At 42.7% G+C, this 22,134-nt stretch overlaps 1 protein-coding gene across 6 annotated transcripts in view; it reads right to left on the reverse strand.

Moving 5' to 3' along the window:
- Nucleotides 1-7,173, reverse strand: part of BPTF (bromodomain PHD finger transcription factor) — a 2,119,711-nt gene extending 2,112,538 nt beyond the window's left edge. For all 6 annotated transcript variants that reach the window (XM_069655028.1, XM_069655026.1, XM_069655024.1 and 3 more), the window contains exon 1: nucleotides 6,443-7,173. In XM_069655028.1, coding sequence (XP_069511129.1) covers nucleotides 6,443-6,947 — 505 coding nt within the window. In that variant the 5' untranslated portion in view covers nucleotides 6,948-7,173. The remainder of the gene's footprint in view (nucleotides 1-6,442) is intronic.
- Between the last annotated feature and the right edge of the window lie 14,961 nt (nucleotides 7,174-22,134).

A 22,134-nucleotide genomic window follows, 5' to 3' on the forward strand; every position in this document is an offset into this window, starting at 1 on the left:
GTCGCCTTGTTTATAAACTGGAATAATAACTGATTTTCTACAAGGCTCAGGGACTGTTTTGCTGAGAATATTATCAAACAGGATCTTCAACACCCTGGACCACAATTCAGGATCTAATTTAAGAACTGCATTACTCAGACCATTTGGCCCTGCTGCCCTAGAGAGGGAAGACTTTCTTTTAATATGGGTTACAATGTCATCATATGTGAAATGTAACCATACTGTAGTCAGTTTATATGTCTGAAAAATGTGTGAACCAGAGGGACTCCTGGATTGTTGGTCGGTACTAGATTCCCCCGAATTACCCCACAATCGACCAAAAGTGTCTAGAATCTTTTGCACAGAGGGCCTTTAACATTTGCTCACCCTCAATTTGTTTACTCATGAAATTATAAGATTACAACCAATTTCTATAGGAGTTATTGAAGGATCTCAAATCGATCTCCAGGGCTTTAGGATCAGTTATAGATCTCTTTAAGAGCGATCTTTGTCGCCTATTGATTTTTTTCCTTTGATGGATTTTGGAGTCAAAGAAATATTTGTGGAACCTGGAAGATGTAACTGGGCCCGAGAGAGGAGAGTGAAGTTCCCACAAAAATTCACAGAACCTTGAAGATACACAAACGCTCCCCAGTTGTTTCGATGAGAGATCATTCAATGCTTTTTCTAATTGGTTAGTAAGAGTACAACCGCCTGTTATGAACCTTAACACGATTGCCGGCGGCATTGACAGTAACATCCTGGGAACAAAGATCTACCTTCTTTGGGGTATCAAAAAAGTGGCTTCCAATATACAAAGATCATCTGAGTTTCCCTCGGATATCCGAAATTCAATACAAGATTCAAATAATGGCTTGTAGACAAAGATGTAATTTGTATTTGTTTTAAAAAGGCGCAAACCATCCGGCCCGGAGGCATCAGGGCGCAATTTGTAAAAAGTTACAATAATGCACATATACAGACATAAAAATTACATTAACAGAATACTAGCAGTGTTTCTATATACATAGATTACAGTGATTGCAGTGCCGCTAAGGCTTAAAATTGGATATACCCATAAGGTATATCCTTAAGAAACTGGTGCAATTACCTCCTGCTCAGTTACAGCCGGCTTAACAGTGCCATCAATGGTCACCTTGTTTCTTAAGGAAAAACGTCTATGTTTTTACAAGACCAAGGAAGGCATTTTCAAATAAGAAGGATCTCACATGTAAACATATGCACGGAAATAAGAAAAGGCTGTGGAGAACAGTGCGCAGATAAACATATACAGCCTATGGTTTAAGACATTGCATTTATATGCCTGACAACCAAACGCAAGTAAAAACGAGTGAAGGGCAACAAGAAAACAATTTATTTAGATTTGTAGAGCGCACCGAAAGGCGCTTTAAGATGAACGTAGGAAGGCTTGATTCAGGGTTACACGAATGACGTCCAGAGAGTTTGACTTATTGGCGGGTACAAGTTACAGGTACTGAAGATGGATACAATATAGGTTACATCATTACAGGTGCATAAATTGGAGGCAAAATTAGTTTGAGTCTCCCTATACTATTGCGCTCATACAGTACGTTCAGAGAAACATTATATGGAGGCAAATAATATGTGAACATGTATGGAAAGGAGGAAACAGAAACAAACCAATACTGGCCCCACTCTAGAAAGCCTAACTTTTACAAGTGAGTCGTGAAAAAAAATGACCGAGGGGGGGCTTGTATTAGTGTCATTGCGGAATCTAAGTGCTCAGAAGAGATTCTACTCCAAAACCCATTAAAGGCAAAAGAACTAATGAAGAGAATGGACTGGATGAGAACTATAGCACTAGTGTGATCATTGTAAAGACTGGGGAGGGGTGGTCTGTACTTCTACTCTCTATGTGGTAGAGGAGAGGCACAGAGGACCCCAGCCAATATTCTCTATTACGGTAGCAATGGATGAGCAATCAAGGCCTAGCTTCTCAGGAGGTGATGCAGGCTGGTTCTTACATACAGTGTAGCCCCCATAAAAAAATGTCCACACACTCTATTAGTTAAAACACAGTCTTTATATAATTCATATTCAAGATTATGTACACCATCACAATAACTCACTTTGTGCTCAGAAAATCAACAATAGTAAATATATACAGTTCTAAAGTAGTACCACAATTATTATCAGATCTCGTTAAAGGGCATCAACTATACTCTGGTCAAATGTCACACGGATCACTTAATAAAGGCAACCAACAACAGACATAGGAGGAATGCAGTTGGTTAGAACAATTGGCAGAATACTGGCCCTTACCACTAGACAGTTGTGTGGAGATCCCCCCCACATGGGCAACCTCTAAAGTAAAATATATCACAAGCCCAGTCCATATATTGTTCTACAAGTATCATTTCCTTCTATAATGTTTCTACCCCCCAAATGTACCTGGTAGAGCAGAGTTCTTTGAAGAGGCGTCGATGGATCCTTCTTGGGCGACTCCCTTTAAAGCAGGAGCCACGGATCGTCGAGTCGAGAGGCGGCAAAAGGTGTTAAACTTGGCATTGACAATGAAAAGTTTGAGGGTGCCGAGACCACAGCGTCGATTCCAGGCGGTGCTCGTCTGTGACGTCCTGAGAGGAGGTGGTTTGCAGGGCACCGCAGCGATTGATAGTTCAGGACCGCAAAGAGTTTCTGAAGAACTGTGGCCCGACAAGGGCATGGAGTCGTCGAAGTCTTTGTGGTCTTCGGGTGGTGGGAAACCCTCCGGCAGATTCTCCTTGGCGCATCGCCATCCCAGACTTTCTCTGGCGGGATAAAGCGGTCAACGGTGCGGACAAGGGAGTCCTTCTATTCAACAGTCTTAGGCAAAGGAGCGGGCGGCTCCGGTCGTCGGCGGCACAGCATCAAGCGGTCCCCTCTTCTGGGCAACACGGCTGTGACGTGCCTCCAACGGTTACGGCGATACTCCGAACCCTGGTCGACGATGTCCAGGTGCTTCACTTCGTTCTCCTCGGCGGCCCCCGTCTCCGGTCGGCAGCCTTTCGAGGGTCTGACTTCGAGGGAGCTTCGGCAAAGGTTGGCGGTGCTCGATGATCCCTCGGAACACGGGAAGAGGGTGCCTAACCAGGTCCTCTCGGATCAGTCCTCGACGAACTCGACAGCTTTCGATCTGGTCGAAGCAAATGCAGCAGCAGCTCATCTTCCAGCTGGGCGTTGAGGATAAGCAGTTCCAGTTACTCTTCAAGTGTCAACTCAGCTTCTGAACAATTTCCAGTGGTGAGAGGTCCCCAGATATACTATTCGGTCTCTCATCCACACTGCTGGGTCACACTCAGCAGCCAATCATACAGAAGGGCATTCAGTCAGTCAGCCAGCCAATCAGGCATACCGTGCATTCAGGCCATACTCCTCCCTCTCAGACACTCACAACAAGGAATGTGGATTGGGACAAGTACCCAGCCATTCAACACTACACACTGCATTCATGCCAGTTTTGGGCAGGGATGTCTCAGTCTTTGTCTCTCATACCAGAAACCAGACATCCACAACAAGAAGTGCATATTGGGCACACACTCCATTCACCCAGGTCCCACCCACAGGGTGTACCCAAAACATACAGTCACTGGGAAGGCTCCAGCCAGTCTGGCCTGGACTTCACAACACCATCATATATGGAACTTCCACCAACAGCCAGTCAGGGGGAAGGGACAGAGTCAGGGCTTCCCAGGACTTGGCAAACAAGGTAACAGGCAATAGAAAGCAAGAGGCCACAGGGGCCATCTTGTTTCCTATCAGGAATCAACTGATTCCAATGGCAGGGCCGGGGTATCCCAAAATGGAGGATACTCAGAGCGCCTGTCAAATTCAGCATGGAGCTGCCACTAGCCCATACCCTGCTCTGTGGGCCACACACAGGTGGCCAAAAACACACTAGGGGCACAGGGTTGCACCCCCACCCATGGGTGCCATAAGGGTATCACATGGGTCTGTACACCAAACCAAAAACAGGAAGAGCTGCACTGCCAGGAGTCCCACATGGACTCCTGGGCAGAAAAAAAATACAGAACACATGAAAAAGGACTACAGGACAAGGACAGGGAGGCCCTGTCCCTCCAATGCATTTCCAGCATCACAAGCATCAAGGATCTCTGTCTCTCTCACCCTTCCAGATAAACCAAGATCATCTGTACCCACTTACCTGAAGAAATTCCCAGATCCTATTACTAGAGTGGCGTTTCTGACATTTCGATTAAATCCATTGGCAACCACAGAAATTGAACATATTAGAAATGGCTCTCCCACCCCGGATGCAATTTGCCAGAAAGGTGATGGGGGACATAGTCTTTGAGACATCTGATGATTGAATGCTCTGGAATCATTGAGTTGAGAATACAAGATTAGCAAGATTTGTGCCGCATAATTGGTGGTTAGAGACCAATTGTTTTTGGAAAAGTTTGACCTCATGGAATGAAGTTTTCCTCACAGCTCTTTTGAACTCGAATTTGGTCAAATCTTAAAAAATATATACACTACACTGAACTTTCTATTTATGTAAAAATGAACTGTTTTATATTCATGAATTTTGTTTTCTTTTCGCCGTGTTCCTTTTTCCTAATTACTATAATGCCAAATATTGTTTTGTTTCAACTGTGCAATATTTTCCTTTTTTAATGAATAATGTGAAAAGTCTAACTGTATATTTTTCTGTCTATGTCACAATAATAAAAACATTAAAAAATGACTAATTACATCTTGTGTATCATGCAATCGATATGCATTGTATGCTAAATACTGCGATTCTTTTTTCAAACCTAACAGTTCGAAGTAAAACATTTTTTTAAAAAAAAAAACACACAACCACTACTACGTCCCATCTATACTGTTCAAAGGTCACGTCTATTACGAGATGTCTGCGCCAGTCATTGAGAGGAGACTGGTATGGCGGATCCGTCCTGCAGGGTCCAACATGGAAGAGGAGACGCGTTGCCATGGAGACCGCAAGCATATGCTAATAACTACCAGAAAGGAAGTGCTATGCTAATGTTAAGTCATGCAGCATCCAATGACGAGGCAATGCTCCCATCATGACCCAGAGTTCTCAAGTCAACTCGGACAACGCAACTGGCAGGGGATGTGTCCACATCATAACTTCAACAGGTGACCCGCATTTCCACAAACGGGGCGTGAGTGCATTGTGCAAGTAATGTGTTCGTGGAAGGGCGATTTTAGTGTCCAAAATATTAGAGTACCACCACAGGGAACAAAACCTGAACTCGTTTAGTCAAAAAACACACTACAAAATAAACATATGGATGGCTTGGGATATGCATCTGAATACAAGACTATTTCGGGCATATGGAAATAGAAAAGAAAACAAGATGCACGTGGTACATCCGACAAGTATACTACCATTGGGCGGACGTGCGAAAAATAAAAATCTCCTCAGTCCCCTACGCTCGTCTGGAGCTGTGACAATGTATTTAATATTTGCATTTTACTTGTTAAGTTCTGTTGAAGTAAACAGTCTCTTAAAGCCGGTAAGTGAAAACTACAAAGCCGAACAAACACTGGTCATCATCATACAAAACACGCACAGTGGACATTGTTAACGTTATAGCTAACAAAACACATGAAAATGCATCTAAATAGAAACATAACCTATCAGAGAGGCACACGCATTCTCTTCTGTACTTTCAAGTATTAGAATACATGATCAGAAAATCCAAACTGCAGCCCTCTTGAGAAATGTCATGTGTGAACTTGGGATTCATGTTTATGCACAAAAATGAATATATGAACGCATAAGTACACAGTTTTCTTGTACATCTATGCAAGAAAATAGACACCCATTGGACCAGTTGTGTACAAATAAAATATACAATATAAATATGCCCATACAATGGTTGACCAGATTTCTTGTACACACACACAATATAATAATACAATCCCATTGAAAACAAGTAACCGAGTGTAATCCCACCAATCACACGTTGTCCAAATAACATTCCTGTGAGCAAGTGGAATTTTGACAGGTTGTTATGGACGAAACTAGGGTTAAGTGCAAGAACCCTGGGTGCTGTGCACTTCGCGCGGGCCCACCCGCAGGACAGTACTGAGTTTGCCGTTAGTCACTAAAGTTGCTTTTAGTGTGGTGTGCAACACCAATGCATAGTTGATAGTACGCTGGAGTCACAGGCTCTTTGCAAAAAAACACCGGTGGTGCAGTCCCGCAACCACCAAACCCGGACAGGGACATGACTGGAGCGCTACCGTAATTAATCCCCGTGCAGTGCATGGTGTGCTGGAGCCTCAATATCGTCCAGCGTCCCAGTCTGCCCCTTTATCCCGCGGAAATGCTGCACCTGAAATGCTCCTCCAGCGGTTCCCCGTGCACTGTATGGAACCCTGCGCAGCGCTAGTGTGCATGTTGTCATTTGATCCCGGCACAGTACTGCATCCCACAGATGTACTATACCTGGTGTGCTGCTGTAGGTGCTGTAGCTTCTGAAGCTGCTCTCCGTGCAGTAGCTGTCGCCGTCCTCCTCATCTCCGGGGTAGTCGGAGTCGTTGTCTGGCCGCAGAGGTAGTAGGTCCTCATATGCCTCCTCTTCGGGCCAGCATCGCCGCTCCTCCTCCGAGTGTGCGCTCTCCTCCTCGGTGCTCGAGTGGTCGTCATATACAATTTTACTGATACCACCCCGGCCAGAGGAGGGCGTCCGAGGGCCGGCAAAGGAGCTTCCCGGGGGCCGCCCCCTACCCCGGCGCCCTGTGCCCCGCTTCCTGCGGCCCCGCGCCGCCCCCGGAGAGTACTGCGGCCTCCGCTTCTTCGGGCTCTCGTCTGCTGCCTCCGCAGCCCAGCGGCCCCGGCTGCTGCCCCTGTATCTGGAGCGCAGTCCGCCAGCGGGGCTGCAGGCGGTGATTGGCGCGGGGGGCTCCTCCGGACGAGGCTGCTTTGGCGGCCGGCCTCTCCGCCCCCTCATCCCCACAGCCTGACTGTTTGATCTCCGCTGATGCACTTGCCGGCCTGCGATGTCCGCCTATGGGGCGCCCAGGGCCGCAGAGAGCGGCTCCAGGACGTGCCGGAGCTCCACTCCCCACAGATCCCTAAGAGGAGCCTGGGATGGAGCCTTGAATCTCAATCGGCGCTGTCCCGCTTCGGGTCGCCTAAAGCCGCCATCTTGGTTGCTGCTTGCTCAGTCCTTGCTGCTGGAGGACGTACGGCCTAGCCTGGTCACGTGACACAAACCACAATGACGCTGGCCTCTAGGTGGCGCTGCTGCTCCAACACAGTCGCCATGTTTTGAAATGTACATCTGCTGCTGTATCGTACAACCAAAGCGTATCAGGCAGCGAGAAGTGCTACACATTTTGGCACCTTCAGTGTTAGTCCCTCGTTCCACACGCTCACTTTATGTTTATGAGCACCAGTGTTTACAGTACTACGATTAACTGTATCAAAAGCAAGGGTATGTCACTGGGGAACATTTCGTTGTTGTATGCTCAATGTTTCAGATTTCTGTAAATGATACCAGTCTATAACACCGGCAGTTTTTTATACAATATGGAAAAGGGCGAAATACTAGAATACCCCATACAGCAAACTCCGCACCGTACCACCATATCAACATTAATAATCTAATCTCAATTTGTGTTTTTTTATTAATTTATAATTGGAATGCCTGAAGCTATGGTACTACCTGGCCTTAAGTTAGCAACAGCTGGCAAATAGCGTGAGTATTTGGGCACCTGGTGATAGTGCATGGGTTCTATTTAATGACTTTAAAAGACCCAAAACTTCGCTCTGTCATTGGTTGTAAAATGGATTCAATGCAGGGAAAAAAAAATATTGCTTACAAATCAAGGATCTGATTTACAACTACAATTAAGCCTTACCATTCAGAGGACTGCTTAGCTTTAACAACTGCAACCCCATAAAATAACAAACATTAAAGAGCATTTAAGGGAGGTACTCCAGCCCTACCGATTTTTGAATTTTACAAGACCAAGGCAGTACCTAAAATAATGTATGGTATTGAAAATATACTTGCTTTGATTCCAGAGGATATGGGTTTGTTAGAAGCTAGAATCTGGCAGAAGGTCCTGCTTTGTGTGTTTGTTTTATTGATTTATAAAGCGCACCATACCCTGTGGTATCTGGGCGCATTACAAGACAGCTTAGCTGCAAAATAGATACATAAATATAGTCATAGCATAATTGTGTTTGACTATATTGTCTTCCTTGCCAGTGATTCGCTTTGAACTGCATCTGTTATCTCTTAAAGCTAGAGAAGAGTGGAACTCTCTTCTAGTATTCAGGAAAGTGTTACTTCCCCACCTAAGTCATTATTCTGAAAACAGATGCGACTACCCGAAGGGTTGGGGACTTAAAGGCATTGCAATATTGTGAGAAATGGACATTACTCCAGACCATTTGATGCAGACCCCAAACATGGTAAAACAGCAATTATGGGATTCTGATAGGATAACTACATGGACAGCACTTACCAAGATTTGGCCCATGAACAAAACAAGCAGGGAACCCTCCCTCAATATTTGCTGACATTTCCCAATGCAAAATGGAGGCAACCATTTATGAGATTTATGTTTAATTTAATTTTAACCCATGATTTAATTTTAACCCATGCAATCTTAAATATAAGAAACAAGGTTTATCCCCACCACTTCCTCGAATCAGTTCTGCATCCAAACTAACCTAAAAGAGCACTGACAAATCTTTTCATTTACTGTCCTAACGCTGTATGGTCTTTGCATTGCGTTTTCAGGAACATTTGGCCATAATATTGTCTACACTGAAATGGAATCGTTTTGGGCACGTGCATTTTCTGGCAATACCAAGACATTAACAATTGCGGCTTTTAAGATTTATAGAACAATTAAAATGGATTGACTTAAAATATATACGATTATTTCTACATGATTGTTATTCATAAACTGAGTTAGTTTCTTTAATAACACTCATTAATTCTGAACAGACACTATATCCAGAGTGCTGTATGCATTTTCATGTTTTAGTCACATTTGAGTTTTCTATTCTTTGATATTGTATGACATTCTTTTTATCACTCTGTGTTTGTCTTTGTATTTTTGGTTTAATACAAACCAATACACAATAAAAAAATTCAAACATCAAAGCTCATAGTTTGTTGTTATTGCATGACAGAGTTGTAGGAGATCCACTAGCGCCTCAATGCCTTTGGGCTCTAGTGCACTCTACAAATGTAAAAAATAAAAATAAATTCAAGATGTTTTTTGCGCAGAAGGGGCTGGTAGAGCATACGTGCTGACATTTTGCAGCACCTGGGAGGGAGATTTTGGCTGAGAAAGCATGAGAAATGAATTTTCCAATTGGGTTAGAATTGTTTTAGGAATAGGAAAGTACATTTTTAAAAAAAAATGAAGAGTATTTCTCTTAAATCAGGAGGGTGGGTATGTATGGTAGTGGATTGGAATAACCATAGGGATCGGCATGTCTACGGGCTAGCAGTGGGTGGCTAAAAAGGTCAAACAATTCCCAAAGGATGTATGTCTATCCTCACATCCAATCTCTCCTCCTGTCTGTACTACTATGCCAACATGTTTTGCTGATGTGCCACATAATAGCCAAAACTAAACCAAACTCACTTTCATTTTCACAAATATATGTGCATTGGCTAAAGAAAGCACACTCATCTAGATGTGGATTCCACAAAAGTATCACTTGCTATAATTTTATTCTCAATTGAAAGCATAACAAGCGGTACCACAGTTTTTATCAGTATTGGTTTACTGAACTCCTCTCACTACGCAACTGGGAATATTTTATTTATTTATTCATGTGTACATTTATAAAGCGCACGCAACCCAGAGGCATCTAGGTGCTGATACTTAAGAATATGGTCACAAGTGTTTAGAACTTCAAGATCGTACACAGAATGACACTGTAGGAATCCGTATAAATTACACTTGCAAGGGTTACATGTTGACGTTAAAACAGTAGGAAAACGTAAAAGTTGCATACTGACTTAAACAGAAGATAACAACAGTTGCAATGGCTAAGAAAACATAGCATTTGTTCTGGAAGTGGATGGGGGGGGTCACCAAGAGTACTGCAAGCAGCGAGGCAGGGAGACTGTTGTGAGAGGTCAGACCTGAATAGTAGAGTTTTTCGATTTTCTTTCCTATACGACCAGAGGGGCGGGTCATTTCTTAGTTGTGTAGGGAGGGCGTTCCATAATTTGGCTGCTATCACCGGAAACATAGAGCCTCCCGCTTTCTGTCTTCTATATCTAGGTGTGATAAGCATATTAGTGTAAGATGACCAAGTGGGTCTGTTAGATTGAGTTTTACTGATCAGGTTGCTAAGGTAAACTGGCACATTGTTCGAGATACAATTTCAAATTTGATCCTGTCATGGACTGGGAACCAGTGGATGTGTCGCCTAATCGTTGAAATGTGTCAATTGTTAGGAATATTCAAAGCCGCTCTAAATAGCATTATTTAGTACTGTTTGTTATTTTTTGATGTTTCTTGTATAACCAAGATCTTCACGACCCACACATTTGGAAACAGCAAATTTTTCACTCAATGCATTTCATAAAAAAGCTTGTTTTTTTAAAAAACATTTTTTTATTTGTTTATAGTTACATAGTAACTTTTACAAAAGGTTCCTTTAGTTTAAGACATAGTAAAAGCACATAAAATAAATAAATATGTCCTATGCTTCACAATACAAGAGTTCACACAATTACAATAATAAACATTAAAACAATTACTTTTCCCACATTCAATTTCAATTCTTCCTAAGACCACTATAATACTCACAGTTTCTTAAAATAACACATAATGATAATACATTGTATAATACAGTAAACGGTTCCTTTAGCGCAGTTTCATCGACAGCAATAAATCTTCAGGAATCTTAGTACTGCAATCTGTAATTTAACTCGTTTTCCATACAACATGTCCAACCACAATAGATCCAAGTCAACACACGCAGTATTCGGTAATATTGACTAAAGTGACTAATACGTTCTTTCCTTAGTCCATCACATTTTGTCAACATATGCACCAGTGTCTCACAATTCTCCTTTTGTTTACAGAATCTGCAGAAAGAATACCCCTTTATCTGTCCATTTCTAATGTCTAATATTTCTCCCATGCCCAACACATTAAATTGCAATCTCATGAATTCCTGCCTCTATTCCCTATCTGGGAATTTAATTAAATAGGGTGCCGGCTCCCCCATCTTTTTACAGTCGAAAACAATATGATTATATATCTGGGTCTTCTTAACCTCATGGACAGTGAGATTACAATCAGCGTGAAGCAATAGTTTTTTCACTTTCATAGGGTTCGTAATAAGCATGTCTCTAGCAACCCCCAATTTATCCAGAACAGTATTTGCTTCCTCCATCATGTCCCGAAGATACTTCGATGTCAGAGCACTGCTCCTGATGCCCTTTCCCATGATGTCATACAGTGTAGTTTCATTACTGACTAACAATTTCCTATATAGGGCCATTCTGCGCCATTCTAGAGCACTTCTCAGCGAATGCAGACCGAGCTCATATCGAATAGCCGCCAGGGGCACACATTTGGGCGGACATCTCACCATCAATTTTACCACTTCAGATTTGTATATTGCCACCTCACCCCTGCACCATAGTGAAGCTAGTTCTAAGCCATAACATACTTGAGCCACAGTTCTGTTTTTTATACAGACGTATACATGGTGCTAGCGAGAATTTACCATATTTTGAATCTATTTTGCTTAGTTGAGCTGTCATAGTTCTGACCTTCGCATCCAGTAAGTCCCGAAAATTGGCTTTTTTCTTATTCCCAAACACAGGGTATCATAAGTATCTTATAGTTATACTTATTGGCAATTTCTCATGATTTAGGAACCAGGAGCTAGTTTTTTTTATTTTTCTTGTGTGTCAAACATACAATCACAGTTTTGGTGTAGTCAATTTTTAAAGCTTTTGTGACAATATATTCGTTAAAAGCACTTAAAAGACGTTGGGGACCTATAGGGGTATGATCATATAGGGTCACGCCATGTGCATAAGCAGTCCATAATACCTTTGTGCCCTCAACTTTAGGGGAATTTACTACAAAGATTTTTAAAACTCCTTCCCATATTAGAAAAATATAAGTTGAATATGGTCAGTGCATATATACAGCCTTGCCGTAGACCATTTTTGACCCTAATTTCTTGTGATAAAGTGCCCTCCACACTAAGTCGTACTTTTAGCCTTGAGTCTTCATGCATATTGTGTAGAATCGACAGCAGAGGTGATGGCATTCCAAAATTGACTAATTTAGTCCACAGAATTGATCTATCTACTAGATCAAAAGCAGACATTAAGTCAATCGACGCTACATAGATTGGAGCATTTCCTTTAGTCCATTCGATTTTTCCAAAATGTTAATTAATAAGCCTCCTGCGTCTGTGCCCACATTCTTTCTGAACCCAAACTGATTTGGCGACAAGATGTTAAATGTATCCATCGAGCTCCAAATGTGCTCTAGAACAAGACTAGCAAATATTTTGGAGTCAACGTCCAAAAGCGCTATTGGTCTATAACTAGTTGGTAGAGCCCTGTCCCCCTTTTTATAAATTGGTACTATATATGACATTCTCCAACTTGTTGGAATCATTTTCGTGTTGAGGATATCTTTAAATAAGTGAAATAACATTTTGGCCTATAGATTTACATTCCCCTTCAAAACCCGGTTACAGAGCAGATTCGGCAAAGGAGCCCTGGATGGTGACCTTTTAACAATAATACCTTCACTATCCTTTACACCGACAGGAATATGCCATGAGGCCTTTACAATGTGGGGGGGGACTCCATGCCACGGTAGGGGGGGGCTATATAATCTACTGAAATGACCTTCCCATTTCTCAGAATTAATGCACGCTGTTTGGGCTTTAGTTTGCTCTAAACCTCCCTTGTTAACCAGTGCCCAGAAACTTCATGTATTTACATCGCGCAAAGATCTTAGCATATCCTCTGCATCTCCCTGATAGAGCTTCGCGCGTAGACACCTTACTTTTCTCTTCCATTTGTTTTTTATCAAAATGATTTCACGCAACTCCACCTCTGTAGCGGAGTATTTATGGCGATTCTGAAAACCTTGTATTTCGCGGTTTCTCTTCAGCTTAAGGGTTTTCATTTCTTCTGAGTAAGCATGCTTATGTGGCTCTTTATTTTTTTATATTTTTCTTTATTCCCGCTTTTCCTGTGATTACCAACTCAATATAACTCACAAAAGAGTTGTTGGCATACATCTTTTTTTTGTTGAGCAAACACATTATTTTGAAAATCTGCCTGGAAGAGCATATTAACTTTCTCAATATTCGTTTTGTGCCACGAGATTCTATTATGTTAGGCATTAACTGATAATTTTGTTCCTTGCCCCTGTCCATATCTATCGATATTGTCATCTGTAGCATTTTATGATCGCTCTCCTGAGTGTCAATCAGTATAAACTCCTGAATAAGTTTAAAGGTCTTAGGGCACACAAAAATATAGTCGATGGTAGATAACCACTTTCCATTCGACCATGTGGATTTATCCATTGAATCTTCCATCATATTATTTACACATTGCATCCCCCAACCTTCAATGAATTGCGCCCATTGGGCCCCCTGATGGTATTTCCGTGAGTCCCCCTTTTCACTGATCAAACAACCAGCCCTACCTTCATGCAAATCTTCTTCCACACAAATTTCCTAATTAAAGTCCCCACACATGATGATGTAAAGTTCATTATTCATGTCCTGGCATTCCTGAATCATTAGATCAATCGACTCAATATTAGTCTTTATATCATACTCCGGTCACCAGTATATATTTATAATTAACAAGTAAACCAGGACATGCTTCCAACCCACTTTTATGAGGACGGCTATGCATCCTTTATTTATGAGGAAGTTCTTTATGGTTGTAAAGTTGATGTTATTCTTGATTGCAATAAGAAGGCCCCCCGCAGGTCTCCCCTTGGGTTTTTTAGTGGCAGGCTCCTGAAAAACCATAAAAACATCCAGTGATAACGGGGGTTGCAGCCCACGTTTCTTGAATACACAGAAATGAATAATCCCGAAGCACTGAAAATGTGTTATAAGAGTACAGTAGAGCATGTGACCCCCTAGAAATCCAGGATAAAAAGATGTGCTTCGCAGTGCTCTAAGTGGTCTCTTTCATACCTTGTATCTTGGCGATTGATTCTCTCAGGGACAAAGCCAGCCATCTGAGCTTGGCCGCCTCATTTGCTTGTTTCTCGGTGTTCATATTTCGTCCTCCTTGTGTATTGTTACTCCCATATACCTCACTGGGATACCCTGCCTGCTCCCCTCCTTGTTGTTTTCCCGAGCCCTGACTGAAATTTACAATATCATACCCAAATCTTTGCAGTGCCACTCCTTCAGTGAGTGCCAGTTTGTTTGTTGCTCTTGAGTGGAACACTATCCTTAAGCAATCATATCTTGTCTGGTGTATATAGTCAATGAGCTTAATATAAACTGATGAGATTAATGAGAGGCGAGGTATCTCATTAAACAAGGAGAGAATATGCCCTCGGTTTAGTGAAGGGGGGGCCCCCTATTGTTAGCATAAAGTTCAATATGACACCAGGGTCATCCACACATTTTGGCTCCCTCCATTCACTTCTATCTTCCGGCCATACATTTTGAAACATCGGGTCTTGCCCCTCCATCTTGTACTAACTACCAGTTTCCCTTTCCCTGCTATCCCCTCCCATGGTGTAGGTCTTCACATCCTTCGCTTGTTTGTACTCTCTACCTTTTTCGTATCCCCTCTCTATGTTCCACAATTCAAATTTCTCTCTTATCCTCTCTTCCAATCCCTTAGCCTCATTTTGTATTTGATTTGCTGTGGGTCCCCCAGCGTAACCTTCCTCTCTCATGTCCATCATGTTAGCCTGTACATTTGCAGATTCCTAATCCGTGTTTTAATGTGATCACCCGGGTGTTGGACCCAAATTCATTCATTTGGTCCTTTATTTCCTGTTGACTCATCTCTTTGTTTACTTCAACTACATCATTAGGCGGGGCCCTCTTCTGGTCTCCCTCAAAGCCTTTACAGTCAAATAACGGTAGTGCTGATGGTAGGCAGGGGCCATACTTGGAGGAATGTTGAAGGATTTTAAGAAGCGCTTCTTGAACCCGTTTTTTTATGTCTTCACTGGGGATCACAGGCAACTCACTACTGTTGCATTCCACTGTACCATTCCCTCCCACTATTTCCATCCCCTCTTGCTGTGTGGAACTGATAGGGGCATTAGGGATGTCTACCACCTTTAGGGGTATCGTTTTTTCTTCTATCTTCTTTCCCATTTCAGGCTCTCTATCTGTTGGTATCTTTTCCTTAAGTTTGGAACTAAAGAACTGTTGGATACTCCTTGCTTTTTTAGATCTTTTGTTTTTGTTTATTTCAATTTTTTAGTTTTTTTGTTTAACAATGCCGCTTTCCCCTTATGATTCATAGCTTCTGAAAGGGTGTTCTGAGCTTCTCCATATTCCTTATCATACACTGCCGATACACTTTCTGGTCAGTATCTCCCTCCTTCCCCTGTTCCTGTCTGCCCGACACTTCCTTCACCTCCAGGGCTAGCTTGCTTTCTTCGTTTAGCTCTGTGAAGTCTAGTTGTCCTCCCTCTCCCGATAGACTACAGATGTCTTTAATGTTTGTGTTCGTGTTTTTTAGTTTAGGACAGGGTTGATTTTTCAGTTTTTTTGTTAACATTGTATTTCCCCCGTTCTCGCTCTTTGCTCTTCTTTTGATGGCCCTTGCTCGCATTTTCTTTTCTCTACGCGAGATGACATACTCAAAAGGAGTCTCATCTTCCTGATTTATATCTCCACCTTGTATCTGCTTCTGTGCCTGCTTTTGAATAGTCTCCTCCTCGATCACCTTCAATGGAGCTGATGGGCTATCTGCTGGACTATCCGGCTTACTCCCTGTACTTTGTTCTAGGGTATTTGTTACCTTGTTATTTATTTCTTCCTGCTCCCTTACTCTTTGATTTTCCACTGTTTTGATCTTCTCCGAGTTAATTAATATCAATCTCTTTAATTCCTTCACGTCTTCACAGTTTATCTCTGGCTTACCTTTAATCTCACACGGGAAGGTGTCTCCATGGGGCTGTTCTCTTAGAAACCAGGCGTTTCTGCTTCTGTCTATTACCACATCCTTATACTTTCTATCTTCATTCATTGTTTGGGAGCCTGTATTGTGTATTAGTTTAGTTTCCTTTTGTGGTTGTATCGGGGTATCTTTTTTGTGTATGTTTAGGGCATATACAAACCCTTCCAACCTACTTAGTTTTTCTATACATTCTACCATCATGAGTCTTAGTTCCTGTATCTCCCCGTGAGTCCTTTCGTGCCCCTTGTCCAGGAGATTTAGGATCCTGGTTAGGACGGGAAAGGACTCAAGCATAGGTATAATCTCATTGGCATTAAATTCCTCACTTGGAGGGTTGAACATGGGTGCCTCATGCTCATGACTCTGAGGGGGATCAGGAGTAGTTGGACTTCAACATTTGTGTAAACCTGTCTTTATATCACCCGGTTCCCCACTCCCAAACATGCCCCTCACTTTCCCCATGCTATTTTCATAGGGGCAAGATTTTGGGGACGTCACATGCTCCTCCATTCTTCCAATGATTGCTTTATGAAGGTGTACATTTTCAAAGCCCCAACCCCTAGCCCTTACAGGGGTTGAGGGACCCGTTGAGAGCTTAACCCTTCTATCTAACTCTGCAGACACTACAGGGGCCAGTAGGGACGTATCCAGTTGGAGTGTGGGGGGCATGGTATCATCCATGTTTAGGGTTGAAGGCCTTATAGGTATTTCTTGCATGCTTAAAAAGCTTTTCTGCGAGTGTTCTTCGAGGAGGTCCAACTTCTTAAGTGGTTAAGTTAGATCCTTTATCCGATCTCCCGATATGTTTGGTAGTGGTGGGAATTCAATTCCACTCAATTCCCATTTATCAGTCCTCCCAGCCCCCAACTTGTCCTTAGTGTCTTCTACATTCATTTTCAGGCGATGATGGTTTACCACTTGGGGGATATTTGTATTGGTGAACACGAAAGTCCCACTTGCAATTAGTGTGTTTCTCTTCTCTGTTTTATTTTTGTGTCTCACACAGCTTTGGTATCTTGCCACTTCTTAGGGTTCCCACCATACTCTAAATACAGAATCCCATTCACCTTTATACACACTTTTCTTTTGATTTCCTTTAGCCTCTCAAAACAGCAAAATCTGCCTGCTTCTTCCCCATACACCTTTCTCTTTTTCTTGAATTTAATTAATTATTTCCATGTAAACATAATATAGGAATGGGGTAAGTCACACCTGTGTGGCACTATCCTCAGCACACCCAGTACACATGAGCAAAATTACAACTCCAGGGTGCGCAAACAGTATTTCCAAACAAGATGTGTTCCACCTATAAACCACTGCCCTTTCCACTGCTTCACAACAAGTAATTCCAAACAAATTCTGTCACTTCAGTGTGCCATTGGCCTCATCTCGCATGGCGCACCTTGAGGCACTGAACTACGTAATGCACGAACAGTTCACCCGGTACACCTGAGCAAATTACAACTCCAGGGTGCGCAAACAGTATTTCCAAACAACATGTGTTCCACCTGTAAACCACTGCCCTTGCCCTCTGGGCAACCACCAAGACCACACTGCGTGCTTCACAACAAATAATTCAAAACAAATTCTGTCACTTCAGTGTGCCATTGCCCTCATTGCGCACGGAGCACCTTGAGGCACTGAACTACGTAATGCACGAACAGGATTCCCCAACAATGTTTTCCAGTAGTGCACACTGATTTTGCAAAAAGCCCTTGATCACTCGTAAAGTAGGTACACCGGCTCATACATTTACCTCTTTGCCGTGGACCCTACAATGGGCCGGTTGTATCACCTCTCCATTAGAAAAACCTGTCAATCTGAAAAGAAATTCAACCGGCCACGCCCCCTGCTCCCCGGCTAGCAGGCAAACAGGCACTTCCTTGTCACTTCCGCTCGGGGGCGCCCGTGCTCAGGGCGCATGGCCAGTGCCTATTGTAGCAGAGGCTCGTGAGGGGGCAGGGCCTAGAGTGAGTAAGTGAACATAGTTTTATATACTTATCTAAACACTATATTTAACAGGGTATATAATGTTTTTAAGTAAAAAGCAATGTCCACTGTGTTAGGAATTGAGTCCAGATCAAGAATGATTACTTTGATACTTTATTAAGTATCTGTCTGTGACAGCAGGCGCTGCCTCCAGCAACCTCACCAACTGACTCACAACAGAACCTCCTCAAAGCACAACACTCTGAAAAGAATGCATTACCTCATAATGAATGGATAGGTAATGAAACAGAACAGCAACTACTAATTGTATGAACACATGTAACATTTTAAATCTACCTTGAATAAAGTATTGAAAGTAACATCCCAACACATCTCCTCCCTTACAATGTTGACTTATTTAAGATAATAATCTCTTAACCAGATAGGTTTACTCCTCACTCTCCCCAAACTTACATTTACATTGCTCTCTTTTGATACATTATTGTTCACACTCTTGTCTGCATTAGAACTCAATAACAGATTATCATCATTGTCACCCTCAGTACCTTCACCATCCTCAACTGGCCCATTGTTGTGACATCTCACTAACCTTGACATGGACCAGCATTCACCTCCCTCCATGATAGCTACATTTCCTCTCACTACAGAAATTCTTTTGGGCCCAATGAATTTGCTCTCAATGCACTTAGGGGACATTCTCGGGTTTTTAATGTAAACCATATCTCCTTTTTTCCAAACCATTGTTTTGGACTTCCTTTCAGCATTCGCCCTCTCCCTGTACTCATTCTGAGCCTCTCTTATGAGTGACATAACTCTGGTCCTGTCCACATAAGTACTCTTTGCTAAATCCAACCATCCCGGACACAATTTGGTCCCTGGTTGCCTACCCTTGAGTGACATAAATGGGGAAACTCTGGTAACAGAATGTGGAGTCGTGCAGTAATTCCACACCATCTCCCTTAACACAGTTTGCCAATTTAGACCTGACACCATGGCTAACTGTAGCCCTCCTTTTATAAATCGATTTGCTCTCTCTACCAAACCGTTTGCCCTAGGCTGATAGAGAGCCGTTCTGTAATGTTTGATACCAAACTTTTTAAAGAACTCTACCATTCTGTCAGAGCAGAACTGAACACCATTGTCTGATACCAGTTCTGTAGGAAATCCCTCTCTGTAAAATACCTCTTCAAAAAATGTAATCATTTGAGCAGTGGTAGCCTCTCTTATCGCCTTCCACTCCACCCATTTGGAATGGTAATCCACAAGGACAATCAAGTATTTAAAATCATTACCCAACTCTTGCAAGGGCCCCATCAAATCTACCGCAACTTTTTTCCATGGCTCACTTGGAACACTCACGGGTCTTATGGGAGCCTCCCTAATAACCTTACTCTTATCACTCTTCTCACATTCTCTGCAACCTCTCACGCATTTCTTGACCTCACTATCTATTCCTGGCCACCAGAAAGATTGCCTGATATGTCTTTTCGTGCCCCCATGCCTAAATGACCTTGATGAGCAATGTTAATCAACTTGGACCTAACATTACAAGGAGGGACCACCCTTGCTCCCTTCCTGAGCTGAAAACCATCCTCAGATAAGTTTAATTCTTCTTTTATTCCATAGTAACTCTCATATTTCTTCTCAACAAGATCTTTCCTGGGCCAACCTGTTTTGGTCCACCTCTTTACTTGTTTTATTATTTCATCCATATCATCAGCATCTTTCCACTCATCTCTCCCTATGGCTTCATATTCTACTTCATAAATGCTCAGACCTTGTTCAACACTCACTTCCTTAGAGTCGTTGTCTTGCACAGGCAACCTTGACAAACAGTCTGCCACTACATTGTCTTTCCCAGGTATATATATAACCCTAAAATCATAAGCTAATAAATCTACCATCCATCTGGATATTCTAGGGGAACCTTTGGCCCAGTCTACACTTCCCAACAATTGAACCAATGGCTTATGATCCGTTCTTACGGTGAAAAATTGACCCCAGAGATAAAACTTGAAATGTTCAACAGCCCACGATACTGCTAGAGCTTCCCTTTCTACAACAGAATAATTTTCTTCAGCACCCCTCAAAGGTCGAGAGGCAAAAGCTATGATGTGTTCTACTTTGCCAGCATCAAACTGAGAAAGGGCAGCACCCAAACCCAGAGTACTCGCATCCACTGCTAACACAGTTTTCCTACTGGCAACAAACCCTCCCAAAGAGGGAGCACTCACAATACCATCTTTGATTTTCAGGAAGGCACTTTGACACTCATCAGTCCATATATACTTTGCATTTTTCTTTAACAATTCCCTCAGAGGCGAAGACATGGTGGCAAAACCGTCAACAAACTTGTGATAGTACTCGGCCAACCCCATGAAAGAGCGTATCTGTTCTTTGTCTTGTGCTTGAGGAGCACTTCTAATACTGTCCACAAGGGATTTCTTGGGTGAAATTCCCTCACAAGAGATCCTGTGGCCCAAATAATCCACCTCCTTCACGGCAATCTTACATTTTTCCCTCTGCACAGTCAAACCAGCTTCCCTGAGTCTAATCAACACTGCTCTCAATGTTTCATCATGTTCAAGCTCATTCTCTGCAAAGATAAGAATGTCATCTTGAAAAACTGTGACCTTTCTCAAACCCCTGAGGACTTCTTCCATCACCCTCTGAAAAACAAAAGCCGCGGAGGCCAATCCAAAAGGCATGCGGTTATACTTAAACACCCCCTCGGGTGTGATGAAAGAGGTGAGGTGTTGGCATTCCTTGGATAATGGAACTTGATGATATGCTGACGAAAGATCAATGACGGAAAACCACTTCGGCTCACCCAACGTTGACAGAGTCTCAGAAATGTTTGGCAGTGGATGTCTCTCAACAATGATGTTCTGGTTCAAGGTGCGAAGGTCAACACACAGTCTCAGTTTCCCATTTGCTTTAGCCACTAAGACAATGGGCGACAACCATTCAGTGGCCGTAACTGGCTCAATGACACCCTTGTAGACTAAATTTTTCAGTTCTTCCTTGAGTTGATCTCTCACTTTCAATGGCAATTGCCGCACCTTGTGTACCACAGGCTGTGCATTGCTTTTGAGCTTTATATGGTGTTCAAATTTCTTCAGCTTGCCTAATTTTTCTGAAAACACTTCTGGGAAATCCTTGGTCCAGATATCTTCTATTTCTGCTATGGTCACAGGATTGGGAGCACTGGCCTGAACTCGCACTCCTAAGCTCCTCTGTTCCTCCCAACCCAACAGCGAGGTACCTTTCCTCGCTACTAGTACAATAGCTTGACATTTTCTTTCTTTATACTGTATCTTTGCTGGAAATTCCCCCAGAATGTCTATAGCCGATTCCGCATAACCGCAAGCTCTGACACTGGTGGGTCGAATTATGTCCTCACTTTTTCTTAAAACACTGACTAAGGTGTCTCGGGATATAATAGTCCAAGGCGAGCATGTGTCTACCTTCATTACTAGCTCACACCCATCAACAAGAAATGTGTCCACCGGGCCCTTCGTCTCCCCAGATAAGGCTGATATCTCAAAAACATGCTTGTTGATTGATTCTCTCACATCCGCCACTTCCTGTATGTCATATCCCCTCCTAACATTTTCTTCTTTATAATCTTCTGCTCTGTGTTCCACATAACTGACAGCAGCAACTTTGCAGACATTCGCAAAATGTCCCTTGCCCCTGCATTTGAAGCATTCACCAAACTTAGCGGGACACGATGGAAAATTTGCGCCGTGTCTGGAACTCCCACATCGAGGACAAGAACTTCTCATATTCCAGTTCCCTTTCTTTCCACTGAAAGGATTAGGTTTCTTTCTCTGATCTAGAGCGCACACAGCTACTGATGGTGTAATCGATTTGTCTATCCTGAGCTCTTTGACATACTGTGTAGTTTGCTCAATGCCCCTGGCCAGATCCACCGCCTCATCCAGACTCATGTCTTTGGCAAGGAGTTTTTCTTGAACTCTGACATTGTTGGTGCACCTTATCAGCTGGTCTCTGATTAATGAGTCACTCAACTGTCCAAATT

This window comes from Ambystoma mexicanum, chromosome 3q (assembly GCF_040938575.1).
Source record: "Ambystoma mexicanum isolate Mex_15411 chromosome 3q, UKY_AmexF1_1, whole genome shotgun sequence".
In the NCBI taxonomy this organism is placed as follows: domain Eukaryota; kingdom Metazoa; phylum Chordata; class Amphibia; order Caudata; family Ambystomatidae; genus Ambystoma; species Ambystoma mexicanum.